This window comes from Jaculus jaculus, chromosome 12 (genome assembly GCF_020740685.1).
Source record: "Jaculus jaculus isolate mJacJac1 chromosome 12, mJacJac1.mat.Y.cur, whole genome shotgun sequence".
In the NCBI taxonomy this organism is placed as follows: Eukaryota; Metazoa; Chordata; class Mammalia; order Rodentia; family Dipodidae; genus Jaculus; species Jaculus jaculus.
In genome coordinates this window covers 33840642-33857535 of record NC_059113.1, presented here as the reverse complement: position 1 = coordinate 33857535, position 16894 = coordinate 33840642, and the positions used below count along the sequence as shown (strand labels likewise).

At 37.7% G+C, this 16894-nt stretch overlaps 1 protein-coding gene across 19 annotated transcripts in view; it reads left to right on the top strand.

Moving 5' to 3' along the window:
• Ncor1 (nuclear receptor corepressor 1) overlaps positions 1-16894 on the top strand; it is a 194442-nt gene that overhangs the window by 45847 nt on the left and 131701 nt on the right. For 12 of the 19 annotated variants that reach the window (XM_045131711.1, XM_045131710.1, XM_045131713.1 and 9 more), the window contains exons 5-11: positions 2499-2681; positions 6655-6768; positions 9246-9302; positions 9805-9857; positions 10197-10223; positions 12213-12279; positions 15958-16130. In XM_045131711.1, the coding sequence (XP_044987646.1) occupies positions 2499-2681; positions 6655-6768; positions 9246-9302; positions 9805-9857; positions 10197-10223; positions 12213-12279; positions 15958-16130 (674 nt within the window). Of the gene's footprint in view, positions 1-2498; positions 2682-6654; positions 6769-9245; positions 9303-9804; positions 9858-10196; positions 10589-12212; positions 12280-15957; positions 16131-16894 lie in introns of those variants that run through there. The other 7 variants (XM_045131727.1, XM_045131721.1, XM_045131716.1 and 4 more) reach the window with 2 other exon arrangements.

The window sequence follows — 16894 nt, the reverse complement described above, 5'->3', positions numbered from 1 at the left end:
ACGCCTGGCTTTTTTTTTAATTTTAATTTTTGTTTATTTTTATTTGAGAGTGACAGAAAGTAACAGAGAGAGAGAGAGAGAGCACGAGAAAGAGTGGGTGCACCAGGGCTTCCAGCCACTATAAACAAACTCTGGATGTGTGCACCCCCTTGTGCATCTGGCTTGTGTGGGTCTCGGGGACTCGAGCCTTGAAATGGGGTCCTTAAGCTTTACAGGCAAGCACTTAATTGCTAAGCCATCTCTAGCCCATTTTTCCATTTTTTTAAAAATTTATACTAAATTCTTAGTTTGTATTTACAAACGTTTTGTTATTCTTTCTCCTTTTTTCTGTTCTTTTCCGCCCTCTCTCCCACCCCCCCTTCTTTCTTTTTTTTTTTTTTTTTTTTTGAGGTAGGGTCTCACTATAGTTTGTGCTGACCTGGAATTCACTGTAGTTCCAGGCTAGCCTTAAATTTACAGCCATTCTCTTAACCTCTGCCTCCTGAATGCTGAGATTAAAGGCATGTGCCACCATGCCCAGAATGTTTTATTGCTACCAGCCTTTCCTATGCAAAGAAAATGTGAGTCTTGTTGCTTTTAAGAAAAAAAATGCCTTGAAGATTTTTGTAATATGCCAATATGTATTTGTTGTCTTTTCATCCCCTCCCCCTCTCTTTTTTTTCCCTGTTGTCATTGTGGTGGGTAATCCCCTGTGGCCTTAAACATAGTAGGCAAAGCACTCTACACCCAAACTATATCCTTAGCCCTTGCTTTTATTTTGCTGTCAGATTTGAATCAAAATCTCTTTATTTTGAGGCAGTATCTCATTCTAGTCCAGGCTAACCTGGCACTCCATAGCCCATGCTAGCTTTGAACTCATAGTGATCCTCCTACTTCAGCCTATTAAGTACTTTTAGAGATTGATAATGGTCAGGAGTGAGACAGTACCTCAACCTCCCTTACCCCAGAAAAAAAAGTGTGATTATGATGGTTATACCACTAATCTGTCTTTTCAAAAATTTTTATTTAATTATTTATGTATTTATTTGAAGATGAGAGAGAGAGAGAGAGAATGGATGCGCCAGGGCCTCCAGCCACTGCAAACAAACTCCAGATGCATGTACCCCCTTCTGCATCTGGTTTACGTGGGTCCTGGAGAATCGAACCAGGATCCTTGGCTTTGCAGGCAAACACCTTAACCACTAAGCCATCTCATTAGCCCACAATTCTGTCTTTTTAAATATGTTTGCAGGCATGTATTGTATGGTTGCAATGGGCTCATTTGTCATTGCAGGTGGATACTTGATGCTTGTACCACTTTTGCTTCTGGCCTTATATAAGTGCTGGGGAATTGAGACCAAGCCAGTAGGCTTTGCAAACAAATGCTCCTAACCATTGAGACCTCTCTCACTAGCCTCAAAAGATATAATGTGGAAGAGAGAGAGAGAGAGAGGAATATATGTACATATTTTTCTTTTTCAAAGTAGGTTCTCACTCTAGCCCAGGCTGACCTGGAATTCACTTTGTAGTCTCAGGGTGGCCTTGAACTCATGGCATTTCTCCTACCTCTGCCTCGTGAGTGTTGGGATTAAAGGCACACACTACCAGTTTTTTTTTTTTTTGTGTTTGTGTGTGTGTGTGTGTGTGTGTGTGTGTGTGTATGTAAATAGTCTTAGTTTTTTATTTGCAAGCAGAGAGTGAGCACATGTACACACACAAGAGAATGCGTGCACAGGTGCATCAGTGCCTTTACCCCTGCATATATTCGCCACTTTGTGCTTCTGTCTTTATGTGGGAAGTGGAACCTGGGTCTTTAGGTTTTGCAAGCAAACACCTTAACAACTAAGAGTCTCTCTAGGCACCTGTGCACCACCCCCCCCTTTCTGTGGCAGGGTCTTACTCTTAACACAGGCTGACTTGGAACTTAACTCTAGTTCAGGCTGATCTCAAAACTCTGTTCTACCTGCCTTAGCCTCCTGAATGCTGGGCCTAGAATGCTGGGCCTAGAGGTATATGCCACCACACCTGGCAGAAGCATGTTTTTCTTTTGGAAGCCAGTGACCTTGTGAGTTTACATCTATTATACTCATCTATTATACTCAAAAGTTCTTGATAGTTTCAATATTGTTAAAGTGAATGCTGATCAACATCTGTCCACCTTAGTCTGGATAGTTGTTGAAGTCTTCAGAATACTGAATAGTGTATCAAAGCTAGAAAAGTGGGAGATTGGCATGATGGTACACACCTTTAATTGCAGGAGTAGAGAGTCTGAGGTAGGATATTTGCTGTGAGTTTGAGGCCAGCTGGGCTAAAGTACAACCCTGACTCAAAAGTGAAAAAATGTGAAAGTGTGAATATATGCATGATTTGTTTTGTAAATATTTGTATGTATGTATATGAAAGTTCTAGCGTTGGAGAAATTGAAAACATGACTATTTTAAGATAGTTATGACTCTACAATAGTATTGGCTTTTAGTGAGAAATAAATGATAGCTTTTGATCACCCCCCCCCCCAAAAGGATCCAACATTTGGAGGCAAACATGAAGCTCCATCCTCTCCTGTTGCTGGGCACCCCTGTGGAGATGATCAGAATGCTTCACCTTCAAAGCTTTCAAAGGAAGAGTTAATACAGAGTATGGATCGAGTGGATCGAGAAATTGCAAAAGTAGAACAACAGATCCTTAAACTGAAAAAGAAACAAGTAAGTGTTACTTTTTATTATTTAATGTAATCTATATCTTAGAATGTCCAGTAAATCATACCTTATATATTTTATGACTTGCTTTTTTCTGTACTTTGTTATGTGGATCCATTCATTTCCCATGATGTATTGTCTGATTACATCATCTTTCAGTGTACTAGATGATGTTGAATTTGATAACAATGGTACTACTGCCAGGCATGGTCGCACACACCTTTAATCCCAGCACTTGGGAGGTAGGAGGATCATCATGAGTTGGAAGCCACCCTGAGACTACAGAGTGAATTCCAGGTCAGCCTAGGCTACAGTGAGACCATACCTTGAAGGAAATGAAACCAATAAAAGAAAGTAAAAATAAACATAAAGATATAATTTGCACCATAATATTTATCCATTCAAAGTGTATAATTAAGCACTTATGATGCACTCATAATATTGCCGTTATCACCACAAATATTCCATGACAGGCTTTTAAGTTTTATTTTTTATTTGCACGCAGACACGTGTCTGTATGCGTGTGTGTGCCCATGGGCGTGCATGCAGTATGCCTTGCAATTATAAACTAACACCAGATGCTTGAGCCACTTTTTGCTGCCTTTCTCTGTGTGTGTTGCATGGGGATTGAACCTAGGCCAGTAGGTTATGCAAGCAATTGCTTTTTGCTGTTCATCCATCTTCCTAGACTTCTAATTCAGTAACATTTTTGTTGCTTTTTTAAAAAAATGTGTTTATTCATTTATTAGAGAAAAAGAGGGAGACAGAATGGGCGTGCTAGGGCCTCTAGTCAGGGCAAACGAATTCTCGAGACACGTGCACCACCATGTGTATCTGGCTTCTGTGGGACCTGGAAAATCTAACCTGGGTCTTTAGGCTTCACAGGAATGTGCCTTAACTGCTAAGCCATCTTTCCAGCCCATTTTTTTTCTTTTTATTATTTTACTGTTTTTATTTTATTTTATTTTTAATTTTTATTAACATTTTCCATGATTATAAAAAAAAATCCAATGGTAATTCCCTCTCCCCCCACACACTTTCCCCTTTGAAATTTCATTCTCCATCATATTACCTCCCCATCTCAATCATTGTACTTACATATATACAATACCAACCTATTAGGTACCCTCCTCTCTTCCTTTCTCTTTCCTTTGTATCTCCTTTTTAACTTACTGGCCTGTGCTACTAAGTATTTTCCTTCTCACGCAGAAGTCTAATCATCTGTAGCTAGGATCCACATATGAGGGAGAACATGTGGCGTTTGGCTTTCTGGGCCTGGGTTACCTCACTTAGTATAATCCATTCCAGATCCATCCATTTTTCTGCAAATTTCATAACTTCATTTTTCTTTACCATCCAGCCCATTTTTGTCACTTTTCAGAACAGAGATCTTGTGGGCTGGACAGATGGCCCAGCAGTTAAGGTGCTTGCTTTCAATGTCTGATAGCCCGGGTTCCATTCCCCAGTACCCATGTAAAGCCAGATGTACAAAATAGCTCATGCACCTTGAGTTCATTTGCAGTGGTTAGAGGCCCTGATGTGCAATTCTCTTTCTTTGCAAATAAATATTTTTTAAAATATTTGTCGTCTACAACATACCTATTCTGGGTTTTTCACTTAAAGAGAATATAAGAACATATGACCCTTTGTATTTTACTTCATTGGTATTTAGCATGTTTTTTAGATGTCTTCAATGCTGCATCTTGTGTGCATATGTATGTGTGTAGTATGTATGTCTGTATGTTTGTATGTATGTATTATAGTCATCTTCACATTGCTGAGATAAACATCCAACCAGACATAGCTATAGGAAGAATGGGTTTATTTCCACTTTTAAGTCCAGCGGAAACTCCACCATTGGTGGAAGAAGCTGGCTGCCTTTCATAGATCTAAGCAGAGAGATACCAAGCCAGTAAACACACCAAAAGCAGCAAGCACGCAGTCATGAACCACCAGAGTTCAGATTGCTCTTTCACCCCTTTGGGCTGAAATCCAGATCTGGCCCCAAAGACATCTCAGGGCTGACTCCCAAGATTTGCCCCAAAATAACACCTTCTGCAGCCAGATGGCTAGAGACCCAAGTTACAGGTTATTTATTTATTTATTTTTATTCTATTCCTGAGATAGGGTCTCATTCTAGCCCAGGCTGACCTGGCACTAACTCTGTAGTTTCGGGCTGGCCTTGAACTCACAGTGATTCTCCTACCTCTGCCTCCTGAGTGCTAGAATTGAAGGCTCAGAGGCAAAAGATGTTTGCATGCAAAACTTGACAACTTGGTTTGATTCCTAGTACTCAAAGCCAGAGCCTGAAAGTGGTGAATGCATCTGGAGTTTGTGTTTATAGTGGCAAGAGGACCTCGTATGCCCATTTTCTTTCTTTCTCTAATTAATAAATCTTTTTATCTCAAATTTTTATTAACATTTTCCATGATTATAAAAAATATCCCATGGTAATACCCTCCCCCCCACTTTCCCTTTGAAATTCCATTCCCCATCATATCCCCTCCCCATCTCAATCATTCTACTTACATATATACAATACCAACCTATTAAGTACCCTCCTCCCTTCCTTTCTCTTCCCTTTATTAATTAATAAATCTTTAAAATATTTTATTAATTTACTTAAGTAAGAGACAGGCAAAAGGAGGAAGACAGAGAAAGAAAGAATGAATGAATACGGGCATGCCAGGGCCTCCTGCCGCTGCACACGATCTCCATATGCATACACCACTTTCTACATCTAGATTTATGTGGATGCTGAACCCAGCCTGTTAGGCTTTGTAAACGAGCACTTAAATCGCTGAACCATCTCACCAGCCCCAGCTCCAGTTATTATTATTTTTTAATTCTGGGAGCTGGAGAGATAGCTCAGCAGTTAAAGGCACATTAAACCTGATTGCCCAGGATCAATTCCCCAGGACCCAGTAGGACCAGATGTAAAAAGTTATACATGTGTCTGCAGTTCATTTACAGTTGCAGGAGGCACTGACAAGGCCATATTCATTCATACCACTGAGCCATCTCTCCAGCCCAGGGTTTAGGGATAGGTTTAGGTTTCTAAAAGGAAGAAGTAATGGTCATGACAGACAAGTTCATACTTACATTAATAAGTAATATTTACTGAACATTTATAGTTGCAGTGTGCTTTAGTTTTGAGTCATTTCAACCCTTGCAGAAACTTATAGGTAGTATTGTTATCCTTTATGTATGAGTGATCTACATCCTTCCTTAAGGTTGAGGCAAGGGGGCTGGAGAGACGGCTTTGTGCCTGAGAAGCCTAAGAATCCATGTTCGATTCCCCAGGAACCATGTAAACCAGATGCGCAATGTGGCTTCCAGCAGTGGCTGGAGGCCCTGTTGTGCCCATCCCCCCCTTTCAAATAAATAAAATATAAAAATGAAAAGAAGATTGAGGCAAGATTTCAGAAAAAAAGATCCTAAAGTCATACCACCTGTAAAGTGCCCTTAAGGATCAAATCCAGAGACACAAATATGGCCTAATTCTATAGCCTTCTGTTTTAAAATGATACACAACAGCAGTTCAGTGCCTCTTGGATTTTGGAACACTACCAGAAAATGTTGGGTTCCCACCATTCTGTTGATCTGAGTTAAGGATTAATTCTCAAAACCATATAACTTTTTCTAGTGCCATCAAAGAATATTGTTGTATAGGTACAATAGAGTGCCTTCCTTAAGCTTAGTTTCTTAGTGTTTCCGTTTTTCAGAATTAAGAATTAATATATTGAAGATTCTTTCCTCATAGTTTAATATCTATTTTAGTGTGATTTGTGTTATTTAGTTGTTACAATGAATTTGGTTGTTTTTCCTTTGAGTCCTTGGGGTCATTCATGAGATTTAGATTAAATCCTCCAGAATCAACAAATAATGCTAAGCATAAGATAATCATGTGTTACCCTGGCTAATTGCTGGTGGAGTGGTATGCAGCAGATGCCTCACTCTTCCTTACTTGGTCTCTTAGCAACAGCTTGAAGAAGAAGCTGCCAAACCTCCCGAGCCAGAGAAGCCTGTGTCTCCTCCTCCTGTGGAGCAGAAGCACCGCAGCATTGTCCAGATCATTTATGACGAGAACCGGGTAAGCTTGTGTTATTTCTGCAGCAGAACCTGTGGACCCACTTGCCTTGGCCTTTCCATTTCTGGTTATCTTCCACTATCATTTTAATTATAGTAAAAGCTGATTTCAGTTTTCTATTATATTGTGTACATATTATTTACTGAGTTAATTTCTATACAAGTGTAGGTAAGCAGTTTTGGTAGCACCTAGTACAAAAGAGTCATTCTGTAGTTGTTTCTTCTTTTTCCTTGTTCTTTGGGGTTTTTTTTTTTTTTTTTCTTTCCCTTAGAACAAGTTCTTACTATGTAGTCCTAGCTGATCCGGAACTTGGCTATATAGGTTGGGCTGGCATTGTACTTACAGTTCTCCTCTTGTGTCTGTCTCCTAAGTGCTAGGGTTACCAGTGTGCATCACCATGTCTACTTCCTCATTTTTACTTAAGAGTCATGTAATACCAAAGCTTGAGGGTTTGGTTTTGGTTTTTGTTTGTTTTTGAGGTAGGTTCTCACCATAAGCCAGGCTGATCTGGAATTCACTATGTACTCTCAGGCTGACAGGGATTCTTGGCTTCCCAAATGCCAGAATGAAAGGCCTTCACTGTGGATTCTCATGCTATTTGTTCTTTTCTGCACTTACTGGGAAGTTCTACAGTCTCTGCCTCCCATTTTGGTGTCAGCATCTGTGTCGTCATGCTGGGATACAGAAACTCACCATGATTTCCAGCTTTTCACAGTGGATCTGTGCATCAGACATGGATATGCCAGCTTGATCTGTGAGCCCTAATCCATTGAAGCATCTCCCCAGACCTCCACAGTTAGTTGCTCTTTTGCAGTTCTCAGCAGGGAATGGTGGGAGGAAGAAAGCTCACTTGTGGGCTCATCACTACAGGCTCTCCTCCTCTTTGTTCCTTCCCATGCTGCCTTCAGTGAGCATACATAATCAAACATAATACAGCTTAACCGCTAAGCCATCTCTCCAGCGCGTAATTTAGCTTTTATTTACTTCTTAACACTTTGAGTAAAACTAGCCTTTCCATTATTATTCAGCTGTTACTAAAGTTTCCATGTAACAAAAATACCTCATTAGGGCTGGAGAGATGGCGTAGCGGTTAAGCGCTTGCCTGTGAAGCCTAAGGACCCCGGTTCGAGGCTCGGTTCCCCAGGTCCCACGTTAGCCAGATGCACAAGGGGGCGCACGCGTCTGGAGTTTGTTTGCAGAGGCTGGAAGCCCTGGCGCGCCCATTCTCTCTCTCTCCCTCTATCTGTCTTTCTCTCTGTGTCTGTTGCTCTCAAATAAATAAATAAATAAATTAAAAAAAAAACAAACCTCATTATATGTTTTCTTCCATGATGTCATTTTAGTTTACCATAGTGAAAGCTGGCCACTTTATGACATTTTATGTTTTTAAAGTTGTTTTTTAATTTTTATTTATTTATGTGAGAGTGACAGAGGGGGGGGGGGAGGGAGGGAGGGAGGTAGATAGAGTGAATGGGTCCGCCAGAGCTTCCAGCCACTACAAACGAACGCCAGACACGTGCACCCCCTTGTGTATCTGGCTAACGTGGGTCCTGAGGAATCGAACCTCGAACCGGGGTCCTTAGGCTTCAAAGGCAAGTGCTTAACCGCTAAGCCATCTCTCTAGCCCTAAAGTTGTGTTTTTTGAAGAATGTTTTTTTTTTTAATTTTTTTCTCTATTTTAACTAACATTTTCCATGATTATAAAGAGTATCCCATGTAATACCCTCCCTACCCCCCCACTTTCCCCTTTGAGATTCCATTCTCCACCATATCCCCTCCCCATCTCAAGTTTTTTAAACCAGATTTTTTTTGTGTTTTTAAAAATATATTGTCTTTTTTACTTTAATTGATTTATTTATTTGAGAGAGAGAGTGAGAGAGCCAGCAAGTGAGCACACTCTAAGGCCTCCAGCCACCACAAACGAATTCCACATGCTTGTGTTTCCTTGTGCATCTAGCTTACGTGGGTCCTAGGGAATCGAACCAGGGTCCTTTGGCTTTGCAAGCAAATTCCTTTACTGCTAAGCCATCTTCTCCAGGCCTCCTATGTTTTTAAATTTTAATAAAGGCATTATGAATTAAAATATTCAGAATGCTTTGGGGATTTGTTTCTTGTAGTAAATATTCCTTCCTAGATTTTCAGTATCTATTAACTTTAATAATTTTACATTATTTAGTATTGATTTTATCATAGGTTTTAAGTTTTGACTGACTATGGTGAGAAATCCTATGAAAATAAAACTAGAGAATGATGGAAACATAGACTGCTTGCCTAGAATGCATGAACACCTGGGTTTAATCCTCTGTATGGGGGAAAATTAGAGAGTATTTCAGCCTACCATATAAAAGTGGAATATTTGGAAATAAAGAAATTCAGGTGTAGATTAGTCTCAGATACATAATTTCAAATAGGTGGTGATTTTATTCTGGTTAATTAATGTAATTTTTAAATATAAAAGCCAATAATGTTTTTATTCCTAGAAAAAAGCAGAAGAAGCTCATAAAATTTTTGAAGGTCTTGGTCCAAAAGTTGAGCTGGTAAGAAATCCTTTTATCATTGTGACAGTTTTGTGGGGGAATAAATGGGATGTGATTTATTTATTTTGGGGTGAGAAGGATACAGCTGTACGGAAGGTTTTGATAAAGTTTAAAATAATTGTGAATAAATTTGGTTACTTTTGCAGAAACATCACCGAATTTGAGCAGCCATTTTGTCACTTCAGATAGAATGAAGAAGGAAGAAGTAAAAGAAATAGAGAGTTCTTTGAATCATATTGTTAGGATTATGACAGTACATAATCTTCCTTTGCCATTGAAATTAAAAATCTATAATGAGCCATATTTATCATAAGTTACAATGGATTGTCAAGCTTTCTTACCGAAGTGGCCTTTTTGGAGATGAGATTACAGAAAAACCCAGAGGCTGAAGGTTTTGGTAGAACCATTGACACTTCAGCTAAGCATACATTAAAATATTGGTTGTTTTGTTTTAGCACATATGTACAACACTTTACCCATAAATATTTGATTTATTTTTTAGCCACTCTATAACCAGCCATCAGATACCAAGGTGTACCATGAGAACATCAAGACGTAAGTATTTATCGTCTTTGGAGTTCCTCAGTTAAGGACCGTATATTCTATAAAAAGATCATTTTTATGTTTTTCCCTGATATTATTAATAACATAGTATAAGTGTGTTTTAGATTTGTGTAATTTGCTGTTGTTTTATTATATGTTATCTTCCTCTGGCTTCTTGGGGGTTGGGGTAACAGCTTTGAGTTTCCAAGACCAAAAATGAAATAAATTATTGAATAAAACTAGCTGGTTTTATAATCTGCTAGTAAAGAAAAAAAAAAGGTGGATACTTAACATTGAAATGGCTTACCTTGAGGCTTGAATTTTTTGCCTCCTGTTTTGTCTTTTTTTCAGTGGAGTACCTGCAAGGCGCATGATGAAGTAAGATAATGAAGCTTTTTCATTTAAGACTAGTGATGACACCGTCCCCCACCAAGCCACATCTGCCATTGCAAAGTAGAAGTGCCACGGATCATTTTATCATTATTCAAAATCCTATTCTAGGGAAATCCCTTCTATGACTCTTGCTAATGACGGTATTTGTAGACCCTTCTGCCATTTAATGTCCTGGTGCCTTGGAAGGCTCAGTTCCTCATGTCGGTGAGGAAGCTGCTCCAGAATGTAGTTTGCTTAGCCTTGCTCATCCTAGTACCAGGCTTTTATGCATACAGGTCTTAGAATAAGAAAATAAGTGAAAAGTAAACATAATTACTTGATCTGATTGAAGAGAAGCTAGAGATAGTGTTTTGTTTTTTTTTTTAAGTTGTCATACTTTAAGAGAATTTTAGGTGAATATTATTATTGCTTGGTGACAAAAATGTGATATTTCTATTTTATATGCTTTTTAAAGTATAACCAGAGTACTATAATTAATTATTACAGTTGCTAATGAGCACATGACTATATATTTTTTCTTATTTTTAATTTCTGAGAGTGTGTATGATAGTTGACTACTTTGCAGAACTGGTGGCAAATATAATTTGCATGGTAGTATGCATGACTATTGAAATTTGAATAATTTAAAATTTTGTTTAGTAAGTGGTTCATAATAAAAGTCATATACTTGAATTTTTCTGTGAGATTCTGCTATAATCTTGAGAACCCTTAGGAATAGATGAGGCACAAAAAATTTGTTTTATAACTGCTTAGCTGTTTTAACATTTTTTAAAACAGAAAATATGAAGTAAAATTTAGTTGGCTACTTTGAATGAGTTTTTCTCTACAAGCTTCCGTTATGTTTGTGTTTTGTCTTCTCTCCCTCAATAGAAGCTGAAGTTTTTGTGTTTTTTATTTAATTCATGTTATCTACATTGCCTATTTAATGCTTGTCACACTGTCCTGAGATAGGTTACTGACTAGCTGACTTCATTTATATTCATAGGAAATATTTACAATTGTACTCATTGATTGTCATTTGCTTTTAAGTTGTACATAATTACAGTGAGAACAATTTGGATATGTGGTAATAGTCCTACTGTATATCACCTTTCAAAATGCTACATGCTATGTGCAGTCAATTTGAATTGTTCAGTAGCTCTATTCATTCTTTCATTACTGTCATTTGCTTTATATGATAGAGTGATTGTATCTTTTAGTAATTCTTTTAGTCTCTTGGCTACTTTTTCTTAGAGCCAGCTAATAATTACCTATGTGTATTTGAGTGGAACCATTGCCATTGTTAGTCTTTAAAAGAGTAGCAGATAATTCTTGGCTGTATATTTCTGATTGAATACTTAGTTTGAAATAACTTTCTGAAACTAGGTCAGGTATAAATATTTTTATTTGAACCTATATGTCATTCTATTTGAAGGTCACAGTACTTCCAATTTAAAAAGTGCAACTGATGCATTCAGATAAAGGAGAAATATCTTTGTGTCTTGTTGAATTACCCTCCATTGTTTTTTTAGAGTGTGTTATATCATTTGTGTGAAATTACCTCTCTAAATATATTGATGAATATTATCCTCATAAGAGGGTGGTCACCCTTTGCCTGAGGTGGGGAGGTACTGTAAAGGCTTTCCATTCCCTTCTCCCTCCCTTCCTCTGAGCAGATACAGAGTTCTCAGAATTCAGCAGACTTCTCAGGAAGAAACAGTTACTGTATAATTAAAATTTGAAAATAATATATACCTTATGTTTGGGTATATGAACTAAAAGTTAACTTTATTATCTTCCTGTAGAAAAGAGGAATTTTAGTCATAGTTGCAAGAGTTATCAAGTCTTATTTTTCAGGGTGAAAAAGATTAATTTTGATTGAATAATAAATTCATAAGTGGTTTTTGCCTGTTTCTAGTATGTCTGGAAAAAAGTGAATGCATCATTAAATTGTGCTTTTTCTTAATGTTATGCAACCATATTTTTCTCTTCTAGAAACCAGGTGATGAGGAAAAAACTCATTTTATTTTTTAAAAGAAGAAATCATGCAAGAAAACAAAGGGTGAGGTCCTCTCCTTGTTAACTGAAATTTATACAACTTTCCCATTCATGCTCATGTAGGCATTCACCTTCCCATTAAGTATTAGTTCTTGATTATTTTGAGAACAAATGCTGATTTAGAATCTTAACTGTATATATGACTTAAGTATGTCTAATTCTAGTAACATTATAATACTATGTGTAATATCATTACTAAATTAATTTCACTTGTCATCTATGTATTTTAATATTTTCATTCAGCCAAAATAGAGAAAATGGTGAGTAGTCAAAAGAAAAAAAAAATCCAAATTATGAAGGATAGATGATCCACATTTAGTTTCATAGGTCTCACATGTAGGTAAGTTACAGTATTATGAGAAACTGGGTCAGGTTGGGTTCAAGGTCTTCAAATACAAATAGTTTCTCATATTTAATTATTCAGCTTGCTATCTAAAAGTTTTATGGTTATCATAAAAGTTAACTAACAACAATACAGTGCAACTATTCTTATTTCCATACAATATTTGTACTTATTTTGCAGATGCATTTAAATTCAGGTGTTTAATAAAATGAGATTAGTTTGTGTATGCACAGCATGTCAGGGTTTGCTGCTGCTGCAACTAGAACACCAGATGCTCATGACACTTTTTTCACCTGACTTTATGTGGGTGGCTGGGGAATTGAGCCTGGACCAGCAGGCTTTGCCAGCAAGCCCCTCTGCCTGCTGCATCATCTCTACAGCCCCTAAAGTGAAATACTTGAATTTCATGTTAGACTTGGACTTTAACCTTACATTTAATGGCCTGACAGCTTAATGAGTTGTAAAGCTCTAGAAGCTTTTATTTAGTATAAAACTCTTGAAGTTCAAATTTGCCATCCTATCTTTTGTAAAAAAAAGATTTTATTTCTTTACACATGTATGTGTTCACACGTGTGTGCACATGCTCATGCTGCCGAAGGTGTGTTGATACTGCAAGTGGAATGCCAGATGTTCCTGTCACCTTTTCGTTCTGCCTTTATGTGGGTGGTTGAGGACTTAAACCTATGCTGGCAGGTTTTGCAACCTAGTGCCTTTAACTGTTGAGCCATCTTCTCATCATACATATGCTATCTTAAATTATTGGTATTGAATTTTTTTCTTGCCAAGAATATACAAATATGGATTAATTTTTTTATATCATTTTGTTGTAATTGTGATAAGATAGCTCTCTGGTGATGAAAACACAGGACACACTTTGGAGAGTGATTATAAAGTTTATGTGTTTACTGACTTGTTTAATATGTATTTATCATTTTTATATTCTGGTCCCATGTGTTATTCCAAAACGGCAAGCAAAATAGCCCTGTGCTTTAGTTGTTAGGGAATAGAAACCTCAGCAGGCAGGTACAGTATTATGATCATAATGTATGTGGTCATGCACATTTGTGTAACTGAGTATATATGAAAGGAGACACTTTAAGTAGATATAAGTCAGGGAGGACTGTTACACAATTAAACCATGTTCTAATTTAAACAAGCAGAGGAAACTGGTTCAGTAAAATAGGAGTTAGTGTAGCAGGTTCAGAGCTGGATGAGCATAGAGTAAGTGAGCTATAAGGAGGATAGGGAAAGAAAGCTGGGGCTATATCATAAACTACTCTGGAGGTCACATAGGAGACTTTACATTAGATTCTGATGTACCTTTTTTTTTTAACCTGAGGAGGTATAAAGTTCATTTTTATGTTTTGAGAGTTTATTTCTGGCTACAACATTTAGAATGCATAGGAAGTGCTAGGACTGTAGCTCAGTGGTAGAAAACTTACCTAGCATATGAGCCAGGCCCTAGTTAGTAAAGCAGTAGCAAATGGCATGGGAGACATTTCAGAGGTGGTTGTTTTAATCTCAGTGATGATGATCTTGGCTTGGATTAAGGAGTTAGCAATAGACAGAGAAAAGATGAGGGACACAAGGGCACACAGGGGCCAAAACAGTGATTAGGAAATGGGGTGCTTGCAAGAAGTATACTCTTCTCCTGTGTCTCCTTTTTTTAAAAAAAAATTAAATTTATTCATTTTCAGTGAAAGGCGGGGGGGGGGGGGCAGGGGGAGAAGCAGCAGAGAGACCGCCAGGGTTTCTAGCCACTGAAAGCAAATTCCAGATGCATGTGCCACTTTGCTCATCTGGTTTTATGTTGGTACCGGCTTATCAATCCCTGGACATCAGGCTTTACAAACAGGTGCCTTTAACTATCTTTCCAGCCCTCTCCTTGAGGTGACCAATATTGGCAGTTTTCCCCAATCTCTTTTTTTCTTTAAAAATTTTTTTTTTAAATTTCAGAAAGGGAGAAAGATGCAGATAGATGGAGAGAGAGAGGGCACACCAGGGCCTATAGGCAATGCAAATGAATTCCAGACACATTCCTTGTGTATCTGGCTTATGTGGGTCCTGGGGAATTGAACCTGGGTCCTTTTGTTTCAAAAGCAAACTCCTTAACCACTAACTCATCTCTCTCTTTAATCTATATGTTGTTAGATGTTCACACAGCTGTGTGCCCATAATGAAAAATTCCTTTGTCTTTTATCTTTAGAAAATGGAATCACAGTTCTTTAACCAAAAATATTAGCTTTTTGGTTTTTTTCTTTTTTTGGTTTTTCGAGGTAGGGTCTTACTCTAGCCCAGGCTGACCTGGAATTAACTATGGAGCCTCAGGGTAACTTCGAACTCAAGGTAATCCTCCTACCTCTGCCTCCTAAGTGCTGGGATTAAAGGCGTGCGCCACACCCGGCTTGTTGTTTTTGAAGTAGGGTCTCAGGCTGACTTGGAATTCATTTTATAGTCCCAGGCTGACCCCAAACCTCTGAGTGATCCTCCTACCTCCGCTCTCAAGTGTTGGGATTAAAGGTGTGCACCACCATGCCTGGCCAAGCATTAGCTCTTGATTTTGTGTACATATATTTTTAAACATTTTATTTATTTATTTGAGAGAGAGAGAGAAAATGGTCACACCAGGTCTTCCAGCAACTGCAAACAAACTCCAGAGGCATGCGCCACCTTGTGCATCTGGCTTGTGTGGGATCTGGAGAATTGAACCTGGGTCCTTAGGCTTCACAGGCATGTGCCTTAACCACTAAGCTCGCTCTCTCCAGCCTGATTTCATGTATTTGACTGGTTTTGTTTTTATGAAAAGATCAACCAGTTTGTTCCTACCTTCTCAACCTGTCTAACATTACAAAACATTGATTTATAATATTAAAAAAATGTTGTGCAGACAAATTCTAACAATAGAGGGAATGTCAAATGTTCTCACGCTATTCTGACAGATTGGATGGATAATACCAAAATGTTAATAGTTGCTTTTGATTGGTCAGGTTATAAACTGTTCATGTTTCTAATCTTCCTTTTTGACAATGAAGACATATTTTTTGGAAAATAAAAATAGCTGGTCATCCACTACCAGTAAGTCACCAATGAATTTGTTAATTTGTATTATGTTACTGTTTAGAAGATATTCCAGGAAAAGTATATTATATATGCCCATAGGAAATGGATTACTTTCTCTTTTCTGTCAGATGGCATTCAAATCGTCATTCACAAGTGAGCCATAGCCCTCTTGTACTTCTGATTTCGGCTTGAGAAATAGAATTATTTAAAGATATTAGGCTTACCAAATCATAGAGTGCAGTTTAACTATTATTAATTTGCTACGGGTGTTTATAATAGGAACAAAAAATCTGCCAGCGCTATGATCAGCTCATGGAAGCATGGGAGAAAAAAGTGGACAGAATAGAAAATAACCCACGGAGGAAAGCTAAAGAAAGCAAAACAAGGGAGTATTATGAGAAGCAGTTTCCAGAGATTCGAAAACAAAGGGAACAACAAGAAAGATTTCAAAGGTAAGTAATTTGATGTTTAATTATTTTGATTTTTTTAAAAAAATTGTAATTTTTTCCTTCTAATAAACATTTCTTTATTTGTTCCTCAAGCTGATAAGTAAGAATGTTCATGAGAACTTCCATGTTGGATTTAAAACTGCTTTAGTAGGAAAGATTGTGTTAATGAATTTAATATTAATTTATGTTGAACCATAATGTTGAATCTACATAATGAAAATTTTCATTTTCATACTCCTATTCTCATTTCTAAAAATTATTAATTCCTTTCAAAATAACAGCTGCATTAATACCTTTCTCATTGCTGGGAATTAACTCCTGACAAGAAGCAACTTAAGGAAAAACAGGGTTTAGTTTAATGATAGCCCATCATGGTGGCATTGCAGCAGGATCATGAGGCAGCTGGTCACATTTAGTTTACCATGAGGAAGCACATAACTAGGAATGCTCTTGCTCAGCCAGCTCTCTCCTTTTTATGTAGCCCAAGAAGCCAGCCCTCAGAATGGTGCCATTCGCAGTTAAAGTGGATCTTTTCACCTCAATTAGCCTCATCAAATACCTAGTACACCCAGATGCTAACCTTACCTACATAATCCCTCAGAGACATGCTCAGCAGTCCCTTTCCTCGTTGATTCTATATACCATATAAGCCATCACAACAGCTAATAAGAACAGAACTGAATAATGCTTAGTAATTGTGAACATAATCAAATCTAATTAATTTGATGACTACGTAAGAATTGTTTAATTTTGGTAGATAGTTTGTG